Raw genomic sequence first — 23,094 nt, 5'->3', positions numbered from 1 at the left:
AACTGAGAGAGAAAGGCAGGAAGAGCTGGTTTTGTGCAGGGCAGATGGGAGTGGCTGAGAGAGGGGGTAACAACCTGCCCCGCAGCAAGTGTAACAAAAGTACTTGTGTTGTTCCCTTATTAACTAAAGGTCATCACAACAGACAGCTCCACATGTTAGGAATTTGTGCTGTGAACCAGGATAAAAACAGGAATCACTTGTTTCTTAGGAAAACTGAAAAAACATTACATTGTGGAGCCATTAACATTAGGCCAAGGTTAAGCTGGACTGGCCATCGGGCATACCGGGCATTTGCCCAGTGGACTGATGGTATTTTTTTGTTTTTATGAGCCGATGTTTTTTTGTTTTGTTTTTCGGTAACGGTATAAACAACGAAAGGTGGTGGATTGGCCAATTTGTCATGATAGACTCTGGGCTGGACCAGTTACAGCCGAGGTGGTTGGCTGCACCCTCCCCATTGCTTGGGCAAGAGCTCTGAAAGCAATCTTATCACAGACAAACAAAGAAAATGGTATTGAGGTGAAAAGAAACACAACTTGTCCAGTAGTTTAGCTAGAATAAAAAAAAAGAAAGACACAAAGCTGGAGTTATTCTGCATCTTTACGCTGTCAGCTGCCTCTTCTTCTTCTCTCATTCTCTCACCCTCCCTCTCCTGTTGATACTTCTTGAAACATGAAGTATCTCTCATGAAACTGTTCAATGATCAGATGATTGACTTTTCTCTCTTGTTTGTTTATCTTCTTTGTTTATCACTTTGCCGCAGAAAGAGGAAACCAGCGGATGTCGCGCTAAACAACAGCAGCACGTTTAACCTTGATAAGCTGTTGTTAGAATTTATTTAATATTACTTTCTAGTATCAGCTGATATTTGCTGGAGCCACAGCTGTAAAAGCTACAGGAGCACGTTCCGTGAGAGACTGAGATTACCAAAAAGCACCACTGAACAACACAGGAAATCCTTCCTGCCCATGGCCATCTCCCTGTACAAGTCCTCCATCTAATACACTATATACACTGTAAACACTGCAATAGTTACAGCCTTTTTTGCACACGCTCTTTTCTACTCAGTAATGTTGCTGTCAACATTCACTATAATCACCTCTGTCAATCCTTGAGATTTATTCAGTGATTTGTATATATTGTGCTATTTCTTAAAATCTGTAAATCTGTAACATATTGTATTGTTAAATAGTGTTGTTTGTTGTTTCTGTTACTGTATTGGAGCAACTGTAACCTACATAATATACTTAGGGATTAATAAAGTATTCTGATTTTGATTAGCGAGATAGCAAAAGAGAACGAGAACAGCACCATAAAACACAACCACCTGGGAAGGTGAGAAAATGAGTGACAGAAACACAGTAAACATTTGCACTGATCATACAAAGATGGGCTTAAACTGTTACCTGGATTCAGATTTTTTTTCTTTTTGTTTTACATATTTCAATTTGTATTTTCTTGTTTGATGTTGTTTCACTGTAATAGTTTAAAAGGCCGGGAGAAGGTGATTGGACTAGACCAGTGGTGACACAAACTGCTTGAAAGCATGGGAGTGATGCTTGCCATTGTAAAAATATACACTTTCTCAAAAAAAGTCCCACCAAGATGCACAAATTTACATAGTTAAAGACCAAATCATTGCACGGCCTAGGGAAAGAAAGGATGTGGCATTTTGAGATGGCACATCTCAGCTGTGGTAATAAGGCAGACCTGAAACATAGGATGAGAAAGAGCTCTCTCACATGAGGTGAGCACCTAGAGGTAGAGCTGGGTGATATGAGATTTTTTCATATCACGATATGTTTTTTTCATTTCAGGCGATAACGATATCTATCACGATATAAGCCAAATAACTATATTTGTAAGATTTAAATGTGCCGTTGCTCACAAGTAAAATGTGAAATAATCAGCAGCTTGTTTTTATTTAAATATTTATTTCCCATAATAAGTTCAACAGGGTAGATGTACTTAAGGAACATGAGACTTTTTCAGATAAATAAAGGCAAATATTGCAAACTACACAAAAGGCAGCCGCTAAAGCGTTTAAGTTTCAAAATAGAACAAACGAAACAGACTACTAAATTGTCAATTCCACTTAGAAACAAAATATTAATTCTAAAAATAAATCTTAGTTTGTTTTACAGAAGAACAGACAAAACTGACTAACTTTTGTCAATATCAAATAAACTGAGAACTAAAAGGAAATTCTCAATCTCTCCTTGTTGTATAGCTGAGCTTTTCAAACAGTTTTAACAGTTACTTTAGTCTGACAAAAGCCGAATGACGAATTAGCGCTTCCAGTCAGAGACTGAGGCTACGTCCACACGTGCACGGGTATTTTTGAAAACGGAGATTTTCCGTTTTTGTTTTAAAAAATAATCCCGTCCACACATAAAGGCAGAAATGAAGGAAAACGCTGCTATGAACATGCCAAAGCAGCAGGTGGCGCTAGATTCCTAACCGTGCAGAAATGTTGGCCAATCAGAAGTCTAGAAGCCTCGGTGGGAAAAAGTAAACAAAGCTGGGGCACAGAAGCAGAACCGAGTTGTATGTGTGGAGGGACAGTAACTGTGTGTATATGTAAGCATTTAAACACTGCAGAGAGTAGAATTAACAGTAACAGTATTGTAGAAATTCATTTCACCGAAACAATAACGTGGCGCACAGTGTGACGCATGCACCAGTTTATTGTATTTCCAGACTTGCTTTCGGCACAATTTACAGTGCATGCTACTCTGTTTTTTGTCAGACTTGAAATAGCCGAAATACCTTCACACTACGGAACTTCTTTGGCTCTTCCGTTCGACAATCTCTCCGGCATTGGAACCATCATCTGTTTTCTCTTCGGTCACGCTTGGTTGATTTTTCTAGTCGGCACACTCATTTCCTCCATTACGCGCTGGCTCCATTACCCGCTGGCTGCTTCCCAAACAAACACACGTGCGGCTTGGCACTTGTGCTGTACGTAACAAGTCACGCGACGTGACGCTGATTGTTCGGCTCTGCGCTACTTAATTTGGATCGGCTGACCTTTTTTTTAAGAGGACAAGAGCGGCGAGGTCTATCGCGATAGCTTAATTTCTCTATCGAGTAAAAGTTATATCGCGATACATATCGTTATCGTTCTATCGCCCAGCTCTACCTAGAGGTCAGCAACTTTAACACCCTTCTTGTACACAGCATCACTGTTGGTCCTCCAGTCCAGTCTGTCATTCAGGTGAACACCCAAGTATCTGTTGTTGTCCACCGTTTCCAGAAATTTACCCCTGATGCTGATGGGCCTAATTGCAGTTTATTTTTCTACGGATGTCAGCCACCATCTGTTTTGACTTATATTTAGAAAGAGGAGATTTCTTCCAGACTATTCAACAAAGTTCCTCACCAGCTGCCTGAACTCTGACTTCTGCACCTCATAATACACCCAACAACTGCAGTGTCATTAGAGAACTCCTTCAGCTGGCATGTTTCACTGTTGTACTGGAAATCTGAGCTGTACGAGGTAAACAGGACTAGAAATAGGACAATCCTTAGTGGTGCCCAGTACTACTAAGCACCACATGAGAGAAGGTGTTCCCCAGTCATGCAAACTGAGGCCTCTCTGAGAGAGAGTCAGCAATCCAGGAGACAGTAGACGTGGTGACGCCTATCCTGAGCAGCTTCTCACTCAGCACAAGTGGTTGGATGGTATAAAAGGCATTGGAAGAATTAAAAAACATGATTCTGACAAAGCTAGCAGTGTCATCCAGGTGAGAGTGAACACACTGCAACAGTGAAACCAGCATCATCTACCCCCACATGAGGCTGGTAAACAAACATGAAGAGTGTCAAAGCCATGCTTCACCTACAAACTAAACCGAGCAAGAACCACCTCGGGCACCTTCATGACATGTGACATCAGTCAACAGGTTTGAAGTAGGCAGACTCTGGTGCTACGGCCAGGCAGGCCAGTGTGTTTAAAGTGCCATTTATTTAGGCTGTGTTGTGGAAGTTTTCCATTAAATAAAGCCTGCAGACGAGCGGTGAGTGGTAGCTAACATTCTTTAATCAAAACACAAAGAACAGACAACCAAGTTGGTGGAGAGCCTGCATGACCGCGGGGCAGACGGTCAGCATAGTCTCTCTGAGCTTAGCATGGCTCTCAGTTAAATACCTTCCACAGGAACAAAAGGCAGTACACAGCTGTTTCACACCTTAAGGTTCACACTCCCTTGCTGCCTCCCAGAGTCCTCGAAGAGACAAAAGACTCTTCCTGTGGAGTTGTCTGCTTTCCCCAACTTCCTTACTAGACCCCCACCATTTGTCTTACTGTATGAGTGTGAGACATGTTAAAATCCAGTGGCACCAAGGCATTATACAATAAAATAATGTGATTAATACAAAAGTAAAAGAAATTCCTATACAGCAAAACAAAACAGGGCGTGGCGAACTGAGGGAAAACTAAACCAAAATCTAAACTGGGAAGAGGTAAGATTACCTACGAAGACTGTGACATAAAACATGATCATGAATCTCAACTGGAGCATGCAAAACCAAGACTTGAGGCAGTCAAAACATGAACCTGAACAGAAACATGAAAAATCCTGAGACCTGAAATGACATGAATCGAGACAAACAGATAAACCAACACTGAGCAGGGGGAGAGAGGACTTAAATGCACAAAAGGGTAATGAGGAAAGTGAAAACACCTGGGGAAACGGAGCTGACACAAATGAACCTGATGCCACAGGGGGTGCAAAACTAAACACTTCGAAACACAAGACTTTCAAATTAAAACAAGGAAAGGAGCATGAGAATGGGTAAGGGAGAGGCACGAGCACAACTAAAAGTTATACATAAAGGACAAAACAAACTTACACAGAAAACAGGAAAAGACTCATAAACAAGCAGACATGGACGATGACATTGACTTGACTAAACCCCAACTAATATTAACACAATAACTTAACATAAATACAAAATAAACTCAAAATGCTGGGTCACAGACCCAGCCCCCTGATATCAGGTTGAAGAGAGACTGTAGGATGGGGTAGTGCAGTAGTAGATTGTTTGATGGATAAGGAGGTGTTTAGATTCTTGGTATGTGAGGAGGGCCAAGAGTGGGTCCTGTACTTGTATTTCATTATTTTTTAACAGATTTTGTGTTTTGTGTGTTTTTTCACTCAATGTAATTTCCAGATGATTATTGTTCCCATGGGCTATTTACATACTTTCAATATTTCTTTACTAGAGTGTTGAAGCTAAGCCAAAGAAAACTGGTACATACTGTAAAACACCTTATACGACACACCCATTGCTAGGGATGGGTATCGAAACCCGGTTCTTGTTGAGAACCGGTTCCCACTGTTTCAATTCCTTGGAATTGTTTGCCATTTTTGCAAACGATTCCCTTATCAATTCCAGTCGCCCCGAATGACGTCACCACGTTGCGGAGCGTCATTTACCTGGCAGGGCGCCTAAGCGGCTCAAACGCTAAAAAGTTTGGTTATACTTTACGAGAACGGATGACAACAGGGCAACTTGCAATACTTGCAAAGTAGATATTTCATTTAAGGGAGGAAACACTACGAATATGCAAAAGCATTTGCTCACAAAACACGCGATGACCTGAAATGAATGTTGTATTTTTTATTCCGCTCCGGACTCGTGAATCTCAACCAAGCAGCAGCGGTAACGTTTGCACGTCCTCTCCCGGTAATGCGGCAAGTAAATAGCGCGATCTGCCTTATTACAAAACCTGCCATTACTGTGCGCTGCATTTAGGTGACCATGATGAGAGAGACAGACAGAGTCTGGTTGGCTCAGATGCTGGCAGTTCTCGCTGCAGTCTACTGTTAGCGTCTCCTTTCAGGCCGGGATAGACGAATGTCACCGAACAGTGACTAAGTTTGTGGTAAAAGGTTTGCACCCATTTGCCACAGCAGATGCCCCCGGTTTTCGGTAAGTGAATGTGTTTAATTGTAGACAGGGACATTACTGGATATTCTTGTGTAATTGCTACAGAAGAATATTTATTTTATTATTTTACATTTACAATTTTTTTTCCTGGGGACCCTGTGAAACCCCATTGAAGAGCCATAGGCTGTGGATGTCTTAAGGTCTCACTGTTGGGTTTGTAAGGCCATGTTACTCCTAAATTTCTATCGTGTTCAAAGAGAAGATATAAAACAAAGTTTTAAGCTAATCGACCTTGGTGTTCTCCTTTTTTAAAAAGAATCGATAAAGAATCGATAAAGAATCGAATGGTTAAACAGAATCAAAAATGGAATCTGAATCGTGAAAATCTTATCAATACCCATCTGTTTCAGTTCAGTTTCAGTTTTATTTGTCATATGTAAGTTAGCACAGGGTAAACATTGCAATGTCACTCAGCAGAATGGTACAGTAGAAAAAAATTAATAAAATAAAATAATAAAAAATAAATAGAAAAATACTAAAGAGCAAAATATTAATAAGATGTAGTAAAAGAAAAGAGATTTTCAGTTAACTGACTAAATATATATATATGTATATATAAATATATGTACACACTAGTGATTAAATAAAGAAAATCTTAAATAGGAATGTGAGGGGGGCGGGGGGCAGATGGGATATTGCACAGGAATTAGCAGCAATACAAACTAAACAGTACAAAAGTTTTTTTTGTGGCAGTTGTTACAGTATTGCACTTTTTAAAATATAAATATCAATAAAGTGGAGTGACCAGTGCAGATTGTACAGAGTACTTGTGAAGCTGCAGGGTAGCTTCTGAGTGCGTCCTGTGTAGTGTGCTGTGTGTGTTTAAGTGTTGTGGTTGAGGTGTCGTATGGCTTGATGGTAGAAACTGTTTTTAAGTCTTGTAGTCCGAGCAGACAGACTCCTGTAACGTCTGCCAGATGGTAAAAAGGAGAACAGCTGATGTGCTGGGTGGCTGTGGTCCTTGATGATGTTGTGTGCTTTACGGAGGCATCGCTGAAGATAAATGTCCTGAGTGGCAGGAAGCCTCATACCAGTGATGTGCTCTGCTGCCTTCACCACTCTCTGTAGTGATTTACGGCTGCTGGCAGAGCAGCTTCTGTACCAAACTGTAATGCAGCTCGTCAGCAAGCTCTCGATTGCACACCTGTAGAAATTTGAGGTGATGTTGGCGTTCATGCCAAACTTCCTCAGCCTCCACAGGAAGTAAAGCCGCTGGCGAGCCTTCCTGATAGCAGCGTCTGTGTGAAGGGTCCAGGAGAAGTCCTCGGTGATGTTGACTCCAAGGAATTTGAGGCTGCTGACCCTTTTGACCTTGACACTGTTGATGTGGATGGGCTGGTGTTCCCTGACTGGTCGTTTCCGGTAGTCCACTATCATTTCTCTAGTTTTGCTGATGTTGAGAGTCAGGTTATTTTCCAGACACCACTCGTACAGTGCCATCACCTCCTCTCTATAGGCCGTCTCATCATTGTCTGTGATGAGGCCTATGATGGTTGTGTCATCCGCAAACTTGATGATGATGTTGGACACGTGTTTAGAAACACAGTCGTGTGTGAACAGGGAATATAGGAGGGGGCTAAGCACACAACCCTGTGGCGTACCTGTGTTTAGGATGAGTGATGAGGAGGTGTGCTTACCAACTCTCACCACCTGGGGCCTGTTTGTGAGGAAGTTTAGAATCCATCTGCAGATCGGTGTTCCCAGCCCAAGGTCGACGAGCTTTGTGGCAAGTTTTGAGGGGATGATGGTGTTAAATGCCGAGCTGTAGTCGATGAAGAGCATCCTTGCATATGTATTCACTTTTTGCAGGTGAGTGAAGGTGGTGTGCGTTGCCAGGGCGATGGCATCCTCTGTGGCTCTGTTTGTCCGATAGGCAAACTGAAGAGGGTCCAGTGTGTCAGGGAGGGAGGAGCAGATGTGACCTTTGACCAGCTGCTTGAGGCACTTCATGATGACGGATGTCAGTGCAACAGGACGGTAGTCATTCGGACAGGAGACCACTGATTTTTTGGGAACAGGAATGATGGTGGATGCTTGGAGGGATGTGGGGACCACTGACTGCCTCAGGGAGAGGTTGAAGATGTTGGTGAACACCTCTGCCAGCTGGTCGGCACACACTCTGAGAAGCCGCCCTGGGATGCCGTCCAGTCCTGGAGCTTTGTGAGGATTGACCTTTTTAAAAGTCCATCTCACAGCTTCTGTTTTCAAGTTAAAGTTACAGCCTCACTGTCCTCCTGAGGGTAGAGGATCTGCTCTCTGTTGTCTGCGTCAAAACGAGCATAGAAGTTATTGAGCTCATCTGCGAGAGATGCAGTGGGCTGAACACTGCCTGTGTTGTCCTTCTTTTAGTCAGTGATGCAGCGCAGTCCATTCCACAGTCGCCTGGTGTCAAAGCTGTGGTAGCTGGACTCCATTTTGTCCCTGCAGTCCTTTCTGGCCTTTTTTATGAACTTTCGGGGGTCATACCTGGCTGCTTTATATGCATCAGCATCCCCGGAGTTAAAGGCAGAGGTCTGCACTTTTAGCTTGGCGCGAACATCTTTATTTACCCAGGGTTTCTGATTTGGATATATGCAGACAGTGGTTTTTGTGATGGTATGATCCATGCACTTTCCAATATATCCAATGACAGAGTCTGTGAGTTCATTGATGTTGCCATCAGCTGCATCCACAAAATCTGCTGCATCCCTCCCCATTGCTTGATGTAATTTTCTGGATAACCATTCTTTCCCAGCTCAGTTTCCACAAAGCTTTAAATGTTTCTTTTTTGTTGTTGTTTGATAATTAATTACAAATCTAACAACATCTTAATCACATATTAATAAAAGTAGCAGTCTTTAGACAAACCTGTTTTCGACATATAAATAAAGATATTTGTTTACACACTGGCATCCTGTTACATTAATGTAGCTTCACACAAACACAGATGTACAGCAGGCCTTCAGTGTGGACTTTGTTTCAGAAATGGTCATGATATCGGTTTGGATATGTGGTGAGAGGGAAACATGAAGATGAAACCAGGAGATGTCCCTACTGAATCATCAGAGCTGAACAGGTGATGGAGAAACAAGTTTACCTTTTAGGTGACATGAATGAGTTGAAGGGAAGTTATGAACTGTTTCTGAGAGACAAATAACACCAGGATCCTCTGTAGCTGACAACTGGTAACTGTGCAGAGGCAGCTCTACCAAAGTTTTGCCATTGGGGACAGGTAATGCATTAACAGGGAAAAGGGAGCAAAAAGAAATACTTTTCTTTCTTATTCTCATTTAAAATGTCAAGCTTTTAATAAATAATTACCTGAACCTTACAACCAATGTTTTCATCAGTTGTAAAATGTATAGATATCCATTATTGTACATAGTCATTTTTTTCAGGGTCCCATTATAATTTCTTCAGAAGTAAGTACTGTATATGTTGTATATGTCCCACATTTTCTAGATTCTGTACCAGTACTGTGTGTAAAATGCCATCAAAAAGTCAATGAAGTGTTATTCTTCCTCACCTTCTGTCTCCTTTCACTTTTTAAAGGTTGCCATGTTAGAAAAAACATTTTGCCCTGCCATGCTGTTAATTGATGTGGTAAATAAATAGTTTATGAAAATATCACTAAATCTGTCAGTTATTATTTTTAATATTCAGTAATGATCATGTCTCACCTCTTAGTCTCCTCTGTCTTAATTTCAGGTTTCCACCATGTGTTGTAGATGGTTCAAGAGGTTAACGCGACCAAGCAGGCTTCGGGTTTCAGCTAAGTACTGTTTAGAATACCAGAATAGGGAGGATGGTGTAGGTTTAAGTTTATTAGACTGATACATATATACCAACAAGACAGTGTACATCACTGTGACAACGGTGTTTGTTTTCATTCAAAGGTTTTTATTATAGTGGTGGGCTGGTCTCTAATCAAAATGCCCAGGCTGATTTTTTGTCCCAGTCCAGCCCTGTATGCAGCTCATCTGCAGTCTGGAGTTACCTACATCTTCCTACTCGGAAGGCAGAATTTCCGAGTACCGAGTACAATCAAAAGTACCACGACTGCAGTTTCCGTGTTGGACGTAAAAAGCACACGTGATGCTGTGACGTAGGCTAGAATCATGGCAGAAGTCGACGACGGTCCAGGCCTGGGATTTCTCTCGTGGTAATATGCACATTATTTTTTCCTTTCTGTTGGTAGGTGGCACAGTGCAATTGTGGCTAGACAGTGCTAACATGTAAGCAAGCTAGAAGACTGGCATCCTTGCTGGGTATCCAGTTAGGGAAGCAACACATCAATACAAGAATTCTGAGTAAAACCAAAGTTACTTTCCCTAGTAACTAGTTACTTTGAAAGTACCGAGTAACTTGAAGTAACTGAGTTACTTTTGATAGAAGTAACTAGTAATGTAACTAAGTTATTAATTTAAAATAACTTACCCAACACTGGTTTTCAGTTCTTTGAGTCATATCAAAGTGTTTTAGTATTTGGTTAAAATGCCTTATGAAAAGGAAAAAAGATAAGATCACTGACATCTTCAGTATTCTGAATATTTTTTCATGAACTATAAACTACATTCACTCCTACAGGAGAAAGCCAAGTGCACCAAAGAGAGAGTGGCTCTTTCTGCTACCACACAGAGGTCTCTAGACAGGAAAAAGTAGTAAGACATAGAAATAGAAACACATGTTTTACATTAATGCTGCTGAGATCCAGTGATCAGTGGTGCATGTGGTACTTCTTTAGGGTTGGTGAATCTCCAGCACAGACTAGAAAGATGCAGCAGAAGCCAGATGCCCCGCTACCAACAGGTGTGGGACACGGCTGTGGGATTTTATTACTTTTTAATTCATTTTGTGTTTCCCTCTATGTAATTTCTGGATTATATTCCCCAGAAGTTATTTACATACATTTAGTATCCCTTTCCTGGAATCTTGAAGCCAAGCCAAGGACAAACAGTTTGTGCCCCCAGGACAACTTAACCGTCAGGGGCAAGTCTGTACTGGTCCAGATTGTAAAACAACTTTATAACACAACCATTTCCTGAAGTCATTTTCTAGATAATCATTCTTTCTCAGTGCATTGGACACCAAGATTTAAACGTTTTTTTCTATTAATTAATTAGAATTGTAAAATCATTTGTCACATATTAATAAAAGTAGCAGTCTTCAGACACACCCTGCTTTTGACGTATTTAAAGTCACCACAGTGTGACTTTTTTCTCTTAGGAGCTGGTACAGAAAGACCCCAGAGGAGAGGGTGAAGCGCACGGAGAACCTGAAGAAGCAACACTCGCTGGGCTAATTCATGACAAAACATGCCCCGACCTGTGACCTGCTCACCACATGATTGTCCTTCAGTTAGCTTTGGAAATTCACATGAATGTATTCACACACAAAAACACGATCACAGCGCTGTTGGTTTCTGTTGGTCACTGTTGCTACTCACCGAAATTATTAGTTTCAACAGCTGATTGTTATGATGAAGAAAAGAATAAGTAGCTGTAGTTAAATGTGAGCCACAAGAAGCTCAATTGAAAACACGTAAAAACATTTCTGTGCCTGAGTACTCTGCCTTTGTTGTCTGTCATGTTTTAGCATGCATATATTTAATATCAAGTGCTTATAGCTGTAAGTTGCACACAGACAGTCACATAATGTAGTTGTTCTGAAAATACAATATTTTAATGTATATGATTTATTACTTCAAGGGCTTTAATTACCAGTTCGTGCATTGTTTTGTTCTTTATGCTAAGTGTATTATAAAATGTATAGTACTCCAAGTCTGAGTCGTATCAGGGTGTTTTAGTATTTGGTTTAAATGCCTAATGAAACGGAAAAAGGATAAATATCTGTGTTTACACTCTGGCATGCTGTTACATTAATGTAGCTTCACACGACCACAGATGCACAGCCGGCATTCAGTGTGGACTTTGTTTCAGAAATGACTGTAGAAAAATAAATTTACAAGACCAAGAAACAATATAAGACATTTTAATGAAATAGTATTTCTGAAATATTGTGTGAACTGATGCGTTCACTGCAGCACCACGCTGACTTCATATTTGTGCACTTGTAGCATTCACACTGCAAAAACAGCTATACTTGAAACAAGCCAAATATTCTTAAATCTGACAAAATTTTCTTGTTTTGAGCAAAAAAATCTGCCAATGGGGTAAGCAAAAGTTGCTTGACTAGAATTCTTAAAACTAGCAAATTAATCTAACTGCCATATGCCTTTTAACTAGACAAAATTGTCTAAAATGTATGCTTATTTGAAGAAAATATGACTTATTATAAGTAAAAGATACTTTGATATTTAGAAAATCTGTACCTAAAATGAGTATTATGCTTTCTTGAACAAGCTGTTTTCAAGAATTATTTGCTTACTTTAAGATTCGACACCTTAATTTAGATTTTTCACATAAAAAAAACACCTTACTATAGGACAAATTTTCTTAAAACTGAATTGTTTCTTTCTTGATTGAGCTAACTATAAGAATTATGTTTCGACTCTGAGAACAATAATCAGCAAAAATTCCTGAGAATAAGACACCATCTCTTCAAAAAGCTACTAAAAATAAGGGAATTCATCTTAAATTAAGACAGCAAAAGCACTCTTAGATTTTGCGCTTTTATTGACACAGCAATGGGTCAGTAACTCACTGAGGTCTGTTCCAGGAGAATCATGTCTAAAATTATACATTTCAGCAGGGTACTGTGTAACATGGCCAATATAAGAAGTGCATATTCCAGATACTCTTAACATGAATAATAACAGTATAACACACTCATGGCTGGTATCAAAAATAAATTTTGCTGAAGCTTAAAACAATCACTATTTCAAATCCTATATTACATAACATTTTAGAAGAACAAGTTTAACGACCACACAAACAAACATGTGTTTTACATTTGAACAACTTTTCTAGAGAGAAAAAAAACAACCTCACTGACCAACACTGAGTCTGATAAACAAGGCAGATGGAGTCTGTCATCTGAGAGACTCACTCAATGAATGACTTCCACTCACCAAGCGCCTTCTTGTAAGAGGGGGTTGAATCTCGGTCATGGATGGAGTCTTTGAGTATTTCAGTTTGCAAGACAGACAGCAGCGTGGAAATGCACTTTGGATATGTGAGGTGGAGGGCATAGTAATATGCCATCAGATAGAGCAGTCCCTCATTAAGATCCTTCCGGTCAAAAGTGCTCACTGGTGTGGTTCCAACAGCTATCATGCAGTTGCCTTCAGAGACAAGCAGAACTGGACAAGCCAGGGGTCGCTGACGCAGGTAGCCTTCAGGGTCTTCTGAAGTCTACATGACAGAAAGAAAGAGGATTAGAACAAGACCGTAAGAAATACAATTTTTGAGTTGCATTACAGTTTAAAATAGATCAACTTTTTTTGTAGGTTTTATTAACATCAACATGTTATGGGGATCTGAACTTTAAGAATATTTGACTGACTCCACAGTAAAATATATAAAATGAAAACATGAGTAACTGCAAAATTCAACAATATATACACATAGAATATTGCAGCCTTACCTTTAGGACATGGAAAAAAGCCTCACTACAGATGCCCAGCTTCTTAGGTGGTACTGTGCTGGAAGGGAAAAGCACGGGAAGGGCTCTGAACACAGCTGCTGCATGTTCCACTGGTTTGAAAAAAGAAAAATAAGACAGGGCAACACCATTAAGCATTGCAAATAATGTAATCTGCAAAGCATAAATGTAGACAAATCAAGATACTGTAGCATTACCTCCATCCAAAGTTTTTGGCGGCTTCATAACTTTCTTCATGACACCATAAAACTGCACCTTCGAGTAGAAGATTTCCCATCTATCCTTCATCTCAGAAATGTATTTCAAGTTGGATGGTTGAATAATTCTCCGCAGCTCATCAAGGACCTGAAAAATACAGACAGAAACCCAACTGAGATAGATCTGTCTAGCTCTGTATCTGGTCTTGACAATAAGTGATAACAATTTAAACATGAGGGCCAGTATTTAAGAAATTTGAAAATCATATCAAAATGTCCCCAAAGGAATAACAGGATGGCTAAAAGAAATAAGTGCTGCTTACATGGTCCAGTTCTCTGAAACAAGGATATGCCTCTAGTATCTTCACTGCTCTGTCCTGCTCCTTTATAGCATCAGAGTTAATGAATTGTCTTCTAGACTCAAACTCCAGGTTCAGCAGTTGGGTAACAGCAGCTTTGTTCGGTTTTTTGGTCTTGTATATTTCTTGAAGTGTCTTGTAGTGTCTTGCCTGGGTTTTTTGGCTGTCAAAGAAGTCAGCTGAACCAGCTAAACACACAGAGCAGAGGTGTGTAAATCATTTATTGCCACAGTAAGGCTTTATATATCTGTTATTGATGCAAAACAATAATACAAAAATACCAAAATATTTCTGTAAATTAGATCAACAAATTAACTAACCACCTATCTTAAAATTGTTCATTAATCCTGTGAAGTTGTCACTATTAAATGGAACACAAAGATTCCAAGATAAACAGTGAAGTAGTTGTGTTCCATTGTTAGCAGAATTAAAAAAAAAAAAAAAAAAGGATCGTCCAAACCACATTTACACTCAGGCTGTAATAAGAGGGTGCATTATATTATACTTACATTCTTCATCACTGCCATCCTGGTGGTGCACTGGGGTGCCCATCGATCTAACTGGTGATTTATCTAGAATAATAGTTGATGCACTGGACTCCCCACTGCTGTCACTTTTTGCAACGCTTTCAGTCCCAACCTTTCTTGGCTTCTTCGCAGGAGGTTTTTTGCCCTTCCTTGGACTTTTGACATTGGAGAGTCTCTTCATTAGCTTTTTAGCAACATGCTCCTAACAGGTACAAACGGTAAAAATTAAAAGATGATAAGATACATCACTCATGATTAACACAGAGTGGTATTGAGCAAATGCTACTTACCCACTCACCACACGTTTCTTTAAGCATTGGGTAGTACTCCATTAATCGCTTTGCCATGGCATCAACCTCATGTTTGCTGGGGTATCTGGAGTCTTCAGCTGCTCTTGCTATCGAAATCATGTTTGTCATGGTGTTTCTTACAAGTCGACAAAAGAGTTCCTTTGACAAAGGTTCAGCACACTCTGTCCCCAGCCGCTTCTTTTCAAAGTAGGAATGTCGAGCTTGCTCAAGTTCACTGTCTGTGAAGACTATGTACTCTGGGTTGGACATAGTCACAAACTTAGAAGTGCTGGGTTCCTCTCTGGAGAAGTCACCATCTCCAGTAGTTGTTAGCATTTTTTCAGCAGCAGTCTTGTTCTAAAATACAGTGTACATGGGGCTAATTTCACATAAAATTGCACAAGAACTTTAGGACTCTACACATGAAAGAAAGTACAACAAAATATCAGTAAAGTGTTGAACAATAAAAAATATGTATATTTAATAAATGTGTGGGCCACTTGATTTAAATCAAAACTAAAGAAGATTCTACTGTCTATCTGTTAAGTGAGTATTGGTGGAATTACTTGAAACTGCATAAAACAAGCTGGTGTGTTCTCAGTTTTGTCACACAGCGATAGGACAGAACTTACTTCTTCACATTTGTGCACTGCAAGCCATAGAGCCCGACGCCTGAGGAAATGTTCAGGACCAGGAAACAGATCTTTGATGTCATCTCGTGAAAGTGATGAGAGCAGGTCTTCTCCAACATTTGCTTCTGCAATAGGAGTTTCCAATTATCACTACATTGCATCATCCTCATGTGCAAGCCAGCTGACAGCTTTGCTTGGGTAACAAACAGGATGCACAAGAAACATAATTTAATATTTACCATTTAAAAACAATACTCTATTCCATTATATTCCCTCCTGACTGCTCCACAGGTTCTAAATTACCTTCCTCCCATTGACTGGAAAAAGTATTATATTTGTGATTCGCTTGCACCTTTCGTCCACACGTAAACAGCGTTTTCAGTCACTGAAAAAGGAGATTTCTAAAAACGCTTGCCAGGGTGGATATTTTCGAAAACTCCTTTTTTGCATTTAGGTGTGGACGAGAAAAACGGAGAAAACGCAGCGTCAAAGGTGTGGGCCTTGTGCGCCACGTTATTGTTTCGGTGAAATGAATTTCTACAATACTGTTACTGTTAATTGTACTCTCTGCAGTGTTTAAATACTTACATATACACAGTTACTGTCCCTCCAGACTGGGTTCTGCTTCTATGCCCCATCTTTCTTTACTATTTCCCACCGAGGCTTCTAGACTTCTGATTGGCCAACATTTCTACACGGTTAGGAATATATCGCCACCTGTTGCTTTGGCATGTTCCTAGCAGCGTTTTCCTTCATTTCTGCGTTTCCGTGTGGACGGGATTATTTTTAAAATGAAAACGGAAAATCTCCGTTTTCAGAAATACCCATGTATGTAGTGTAATAGCACTAGCATATTTAAATATGCTAATGCAACTAAGCTAACCGCACAAGCTAAGCTAACAACCGGGTATAGCCTGCCATGCTAGCGAATTACCATGCAACATAGCAGAACACAAAACATAGAAAAAACAAAACAGTCACATACCTTTCAGGGTGGCAATTGTTATTTCGTCCAGTTTCTCCATAGCATGCCTTAATTTCTTCACACTGTACCACTGTATCCCGGACCCAAAAATATTACTAATCCTGCAATCCAAATTTGAGGCGCGAAGCTAGAGGCGCGAAGCTGGACTGTACCAACTCAGGAGTATGGGGTTGTGTACAGAAATGGTTTAGTTCGCTGTTTTATATCTATAAAATTCTATATATTTAAAGATTTAACTATTTAGTTAGATTATATTAAGTAAATACTGACATGTCGGTACTATTACTTAGTACAGCTGTTATAAGGCACCGAATTAGGATAGCCATTCCTACCCCTTAATGGAATAATCCTGGTCATCTTGGCTTTATGGGAGAAACGGTTCACAGACCAGTGAAACAAAATGATTTGGCGCTGTGTTATCTGCTTCGTTTTTGTGGGTCTGACCCTCAAATCCTTACTGAGTCATATTAATTCTGCACATAGCCATAGTCCAGATTTCCGTGTAGTTTGTGGCATAGATGGATGTGTCAAAGAATATCGTGTTTACAATTCATTTTGGTATCACATTCGTCGAACACACTCCGACCACCTTGGCAATGGACGATGCAGCGGATCGACTAGGACACAAAAATCTGTGAGGTGAGACTGACTATATACTTTGATATCTTTGAAAATAATCATATAAAGTATTCATGTTAGATTCCTACTTGTGTTTACAGCTTAACAGTAGATATGTTAATGCTAATTCCTTATGATCCACATCAATGCTATTTCTAAACAATTTTTCTGAGTGCTTAATTTCTCCTAATAGAGAAAACACCATTTTTATTTATTTTTTTTACTTTTGTTTTAAATAAACCAATGGGCATGGTCCAGAGTCTCCTTGGTTGTTTGTGTTTATTAATATTCATTGTTTCAGTTAGTTTCCTGGTTATTTGTTAATTATTTCCTGTGTTTAGGTGTTCTCCGTGCCTCCCTTGTCTTGAGTCAAGTGTCCCTGGTTTGATGTTCATGTTTATTCCTGTTTTACTTTGATAGTCCCATGCCCTGCATCAGTGTATTCTGTTGCCCTTCCCCCTGGTCTCTTCTCATCTGATTAGTGTCAGCTGTGTTTCGTACCTGTCTGCCAATTCCTCGTTTCCCTGTGTGTGTGTATATTTAGTGTGTGCTTCCCTCTGTTCTTTGTCGGATCGTCTGCATTTTCTCCTCTGTGTCATCTGTGTTCCCTCCCTCAGGTTTTCATGTCTCATGCTCCTTGCTCCAGGTTGTAAGGTTTTTGCAACATTTTCAATGTTTCCTGTGTTCTTTAGTTTAGCTTTCCAGGTTTAGGTTTTTGAGGATTTTTAAAGCTTTTAAACTACAGTTAAGCTACCAAATATCAATCAGCAATAAATTAGTAACAATTTATTAAACTCAGTCTGAAAACATACATATTTTGGAGTAAATTATCAAATGCAGAATAGAATTATTTAGAAATGATCAGTGTAGCTTGTAATTAATATCTTTAACTAGTCAATTAATCAATTAATCTCAATTGCAGTTCTAGGAGGGAACCCTCATCAGCGGAGAACAGAAGTCTGAGTAACATGTGGGCCTACAGGACTGATCCAGTGGTCGAAAACCAGCCAACAAGCCAGCCAACAATGGATGCAGCTGTAGACACCAGATTGAACTCAGGAGAAGATGCAGTGATTGATCAAAACACAATACAGCATGATCCAGACAGTGTGTGCCCCGAACATTTTGGTACTTTTGACAATAATAAGACATTGTACTCTGGCTTCGATGATGGTGCCCATATCTCGCAAAGGCCCCTTGTTCCATCCCAGACCAACAATGATACCTCGACTCCAAACATTTCAGCAGCTTGTCCAAGCGGGTTCGCAGATGGAGTAGCATCATCCCAATCTATGGTGAGTCTATCACTACTGAACAATAACAACTTCTTTTGATAAAACATTTTACCAGTTTATAACATTCCTATATTTATTTCTCTTTTCTGAAGGATGACTCCTGCCACGATGTTCTTACCAGACAAGCAACAGCTCTTGTATTGACTGCAAGAGAGAAACATCGTCTTTCACAGGTTTGTGCTCATACAAAATTAGAATGATTATTTTAACATGTGGCTCTATTTTTTTTCATCATTTATTATTAACAATTTCCCTAAACTGTAACAACCTTTAATTCATTCTGATTATCCTAATAGTAACTATGCAAAACCGAGCATCACTTGTATGTGCCTCCAACTTTCCAACAAATGACTATGACTGCCTTAGGTAAACTAAGGCAGTCATAGTCTCCAGCCATCCATCCATTTGCCTCCGCCTATCCTTTTCAGGGTTGCTCCCATCACAAGCCTTCCTCTGCCACCTAACTCTTAGTCTCAGTTTAAAAAGGAAAATTGTAATCTTAATTAAACTAAAAATTTGAGTTTTGCAAGAAATCCGAGAAGGAATTTAAAAAAAATTTTTTTTTTCTTCAGTTTCAGTGAGGGAAAAAATCTATAAGAAACAGTCAAATAATTCTATGCAGTTTTTTGGTTGCAGAGCTACGTACGTTATTAGTCCTTACATTATAAGTTGTCTATTCGCTAAAAATAAATCTCTTTTAATAGCAAACAACTAAGATGTCGTTTGTTCTTTTTGTCTGTTTTACAGAGTGGTGTGAATGATGTCGTTGCAGCATTACAACAGTATCAGGCATCGTTGGTCAATAATCTGAGAAGTCAGGTACAAAAGGTTTTCCAGCAGCATCATGGAAGTGGACTTGAAAAAGATGTTTTGGCAGTCTTCGACCAGATTGAGGATCCATTTGCCTCTGTTTCAACAACATACAGGCAGGATGATGTGATAAAGAGAAATTTCAATTTTGTGGAGTCCGAGGAGGTTTGTGTTGGGTATACTGCTGTCATGGGAAAAAAAGGGAAAAAAAGATTCCTCACTACTGTGCCCAAATGTTTTCATTATGTTCCGCTTGTCAGAAGTTTGGAGCAGTTATTGTCCCATCCAAGAGTTTTGGCATTGATAGATGAGCAGAAAAATTTGAGAAATGAGTATTTATATGATATCATAGATGGAGAACTCATGAAGTCTCACCGTTTATTTTCTGCACACCCCTCTGCCTTACAGATTATCCTTTACTCAGATGAAATTGAAATTTGTAACCCACTTGGGTCTCATGCCTCCAAAAATAAGTTGGTAATGTTCTATTATACTTTGGGAAACATTAATCCTAAATATCGATCAAAACTACCTGCCATTCGTCTACTTGCCATTGCAAAAAAGAGTGCGCTTTCTGAATGTGGTGTAGATGGAATCTTGCAAAGGCTGCATGAGGACTTAGTGAAGCTATATAATGGAGTTAAAATTCAAACTGGAAATGGTGAACGTGAAATATTTGGAGCATTAGTTTCATTATGTGGAGACACTTTGGCGCAACATGAGCTTTGCGGGTTTAAAGAGGGTGTTGGGTTTGCTCATAGTAAATGCAGGCAGTGTGAATGTTCATTTGAGGACATGCAAATTTATTTTGATGAGGATAACTTTGAGGAACGGACATTTGAACGACATGTCCGGCAATGTAGCGAAATTGAGAAGGCCAACACAGAGTATCTAAGAAGCAGCTTAAAAACAACATATGGAATAAACAGAAGAAGCAAACTTATTAATTTCCCAGCATTCAACTTGATCCAACAAACACCCCAAGACATGATGCATGTAATTTTTGAAGGGATTGCTCCATTAGAAATAAAGTGTGTGTTGAAACACTTAGTTCTCATGGGAGAGCTAGACTTAGATCTCTTCAATGCTGCAGTGACTGGTTTCCCATACTCTCCAGTTGATATTAGAGATAAACCAAGTGTTATTACCTACAGTACATTAGCTTCCAGTGACAATAAGTTGAAGCAGTCCTCGGGGCAAATGATTGTTCTTCTGAAAATTTTGCCATTTCTGATTGATGCAGCCAAAGGTACTGAACACTACGCATTCATTCTTGAACTCATTGAGATAGTTCAGATTTTACTTGCTCCTGTCATCAGTCTGCAGACTATTAACAAGTTGAAAATCCTCATTGAACAGCACTTGAAGCACATGAAAGCCCTATTCCCATATAACAACATCACACCAAAACAACATTATTTGATTCATACACCAAGCCAAATTAAACGTTTGGGACCAATGGTCCGTCATATGTGCATGAGATTTGAATCGAAACATTGCTTTTTCAAACAATGGGCGTCAAAAATAAATTTTAAAAATGTTTGCAAATCTTTAATAAAGCATAATCAAATGTATGAATGTTGTCAGAATGTGGATAGTTTTGATCACCCCATTTTTTCCAATGAATGCACATTAGGACCAACCTCAGAAGTAAGCATAATGTCATACTTAAAAGAAAAAATGAGGGCCTTCCTTGGAAATGATGAAGTAAACCATGCAGTGACTGTTAAATGGCTTAATCTAAATGGTAACAAATACATAAGGGATAGGTCATTAATTGTTTGTGCTGTTGGTTCTAGTGGTTTACCTATATTTGGGCTTGTGAAAAATATCTATGTGATCAATTCATCATTGTACTGTTTTGAATTCCAGCAGCACAATACCATTTGTTATGACAAAGATTACATGTCATATAAGATAGAGATTCCAAACATGGCACAAGCAACGGAGCTGATATCCGCTGATAATCTTATGGATTTCACTCCATATTACAGTTTCACACACAAAGATATGACATATGCAGTCATGAAATATTACCTGTGTGATGTAATTGGACTACACATGAGTTCAACAGATGTTTTATAAAAGGCACACTGCTTTACATGCATGAACTGTATTATCAGGTTATTGTTTTGGATAGTTTTGTTGTTGAGTTTTCTATCAAATCTGACAGTTGAATGCGATTGTAGCATTGCCACAGTGAAGATATGTGTACTGATACTTGTCTGATGCTGATCTATTAATCTGTTTGACATGGCCTAAAGTGAATGAGTTATGCCGTTTCTGTTTTTCAAATGGGCCTGTATTTCATGTTTATCATGTGCTTTTAGTTCCAGCTTTTGTGCATGTTTTGTCAAACTTGACAGCAGTTTTATTACACTTTAGTGTCAATAAATACATTTCTTAAACTGAGCAGCTGTTTAAGTGGCCTTACTCTTGAAATGAGAAAAATAATCTTGTTTTTATTAGGGAATTAAACCAAACGGTTTTCATACCTTGTAACTGGTAAATAAAGCTCAAGATGAGCTGAAATATCCTTTTAAGGAAAAGTTAGACATATTTTCCTAGAATAAGATTTATTTTCTTGTGCAAAACTTGCTTGTTAAGAATATATTTTCTTTTTAGACAAAAAATAAGAAAAAATGTCCATAAACAAGGGTTTTTTTACTTTCTTGAAAATCGTTTTTTGCAGTGCAGCATTGATGTTTTTCTCCCACATTGCTGTGTGTGTCTTTTAAAGGATGATTTATTTCATTTAAAATGTCAGATTGTCTTTTTTCTTCAATGTCCAGAATAAAATCTGAAATTATTTAAATTTTCATTGAATTTAATTCACAATACAGTTAAATTATAACCTAGCTAAACTAACCTAACTATAACTTAGCCATAAGTTTTTGACATGAGCTTCTTTTCTGTTGTTTGCTTTACCGATGTTTCATGACCCAGTAAATACGTTCAGCATGGTTTCAAACAAGGATCCTACTTAGATATTAAATTCTCGCCTATGATAAGGTAATAAAGCCAAATATGAACAGCGGTTATGTTTATTTTTCAAAAATCTCTAAAAATAATTTACTGTATTTACACAAACTATGTAAAACATCATAAATAAAATATAATAAGGACAAAAATAAAATACTAATATACAGAAAAGGTCCTTAGTTTTAGATTGTAGAATAATTTTTGTGTAGTGTTTAAAACTACAGTAGTGTGAAAACATATTTGTCACCTACCTGATTTTCTTTTTTTTTTTCTTGTATGTTTGTCACATTTTAATGTTTCAAATCCTCAAACGGGGGATTTAGGAAGGAACGCTGGTTTGAATGGGGAGTCGAGGAGGGCATTTACGTGAAAAGGCAAAGATCATCTCTGAATCGAGGAGGGGGAATAAGGGTACATCTTTTGCCATCTTACAATGCTGTGATTGTAGACATTCCCAAAGTCTGTGATTGGTACTCAAGGCAACTAATCAATGGTCATGACAATTTGCATATTAATGATCAAGAAACTGACCTCGCAGTCCATTGTTTATTCAGTGGGCTAGTTTCAGTCCTTGTGCAATGTGCTGTTTATAAGGTTGGAGAAACCTGCAGTCAGCTGAGACTGAAGAAGTCACTTGGATAAGGATGTTTCTCCCTCTGACGCTACGTCCAGATGAACAGAATCAACCTTTTGGGACCTTCATTTAGAAACTCCATTTTGTCTTTACTAGTATTATTTTTGTTTGATTTGTAAATTTGTTTGCTGTTCTGAAACACTGAAGTATGACAAACACAAAAATAGGAAATCAGGAAAGGAGTAAACACTTTTTCACACCACTGTATGTTTGTCACGCAATGCAATCAATTTTTTGGTGATTTTAGGGTAAAAAGATCTGGGTTAAA

The 23,094-nt window shown here is 39.0% G+C and overlaps 1 protein-coding gene and 1 long non-coding RNA gene across 2 annotated transcripts; one reads left to right on the top strand and one right to left on the bottom strand.

Moving 5' to 3' along the window:
* Nucleotides 1–12,551: 12,551 nt before the first annotated feature.
* LOC113023925 (uncharacterized) lies at nucleotides 12,552–16,845 on the bottom strand. The gene is made up of 8 exons (XM_026170400.2): nucleotides 16,488–16,845; nucleotides 15,503–15,627; nucleotides 14,871–15,227; nucleotides 14,563–14,782; nucleotides 14,018–14,241; nucleotides 13,695–13,842; nucleotides 13,480–13,589; nucleotides 12,552–13,247 (listed from the first exon to the last, which is right to left on the bottom strand). The coding sequence occupies exons 1-8, from the start codon at nucleotides 16,525–16,527 to the stop codon at nucleotides 12,939–12,941; spliced, it is 1,533 nt and encodes a 510-aa protein (XP_026026185.2). The 5' UTR covers nucleotides 16,528–16,845; the 3' UTR covers nucleotides 12,552–12,938.
* Nucleotides 16,846–18,049: 1,204 nt separating this feature from the next.
* Nucleotides 18,050–21,622, top strand: LOC113023926 (uncharacterized). The gene is made up of 3 exons (XR_013908523.1): nucleotides 18,050–18,400; nucleotides 18,493–18,573; nucleotides 19,148–21,622. It is a non-coding gene; the product is annotated as an uncharacterized LOC113023926 (long non-coding RNA).
* Nucleotides 21,623–23,094: the final 1,472 nt, after the last annotated feature.

This window comes from Astatotilapia calliptera, chromosome 4 (assembly GCF_964374335.1).
Source record: "Astatotilapia calliptera chromosome 4, fAstCal68.1, whole genome shotgun sequence".
NCBI lineage: Eukaryota > Metazoa > Chordata > Actinopteri > Cichliformes > Cichlidae > Astatotilapia > Astatotilapia calliptera.
The sequence above is the reverse complement of the archived record's forward strand: the minus strand, read 5'-3'. Positions and strand labels throughout refer to the sequence as shown.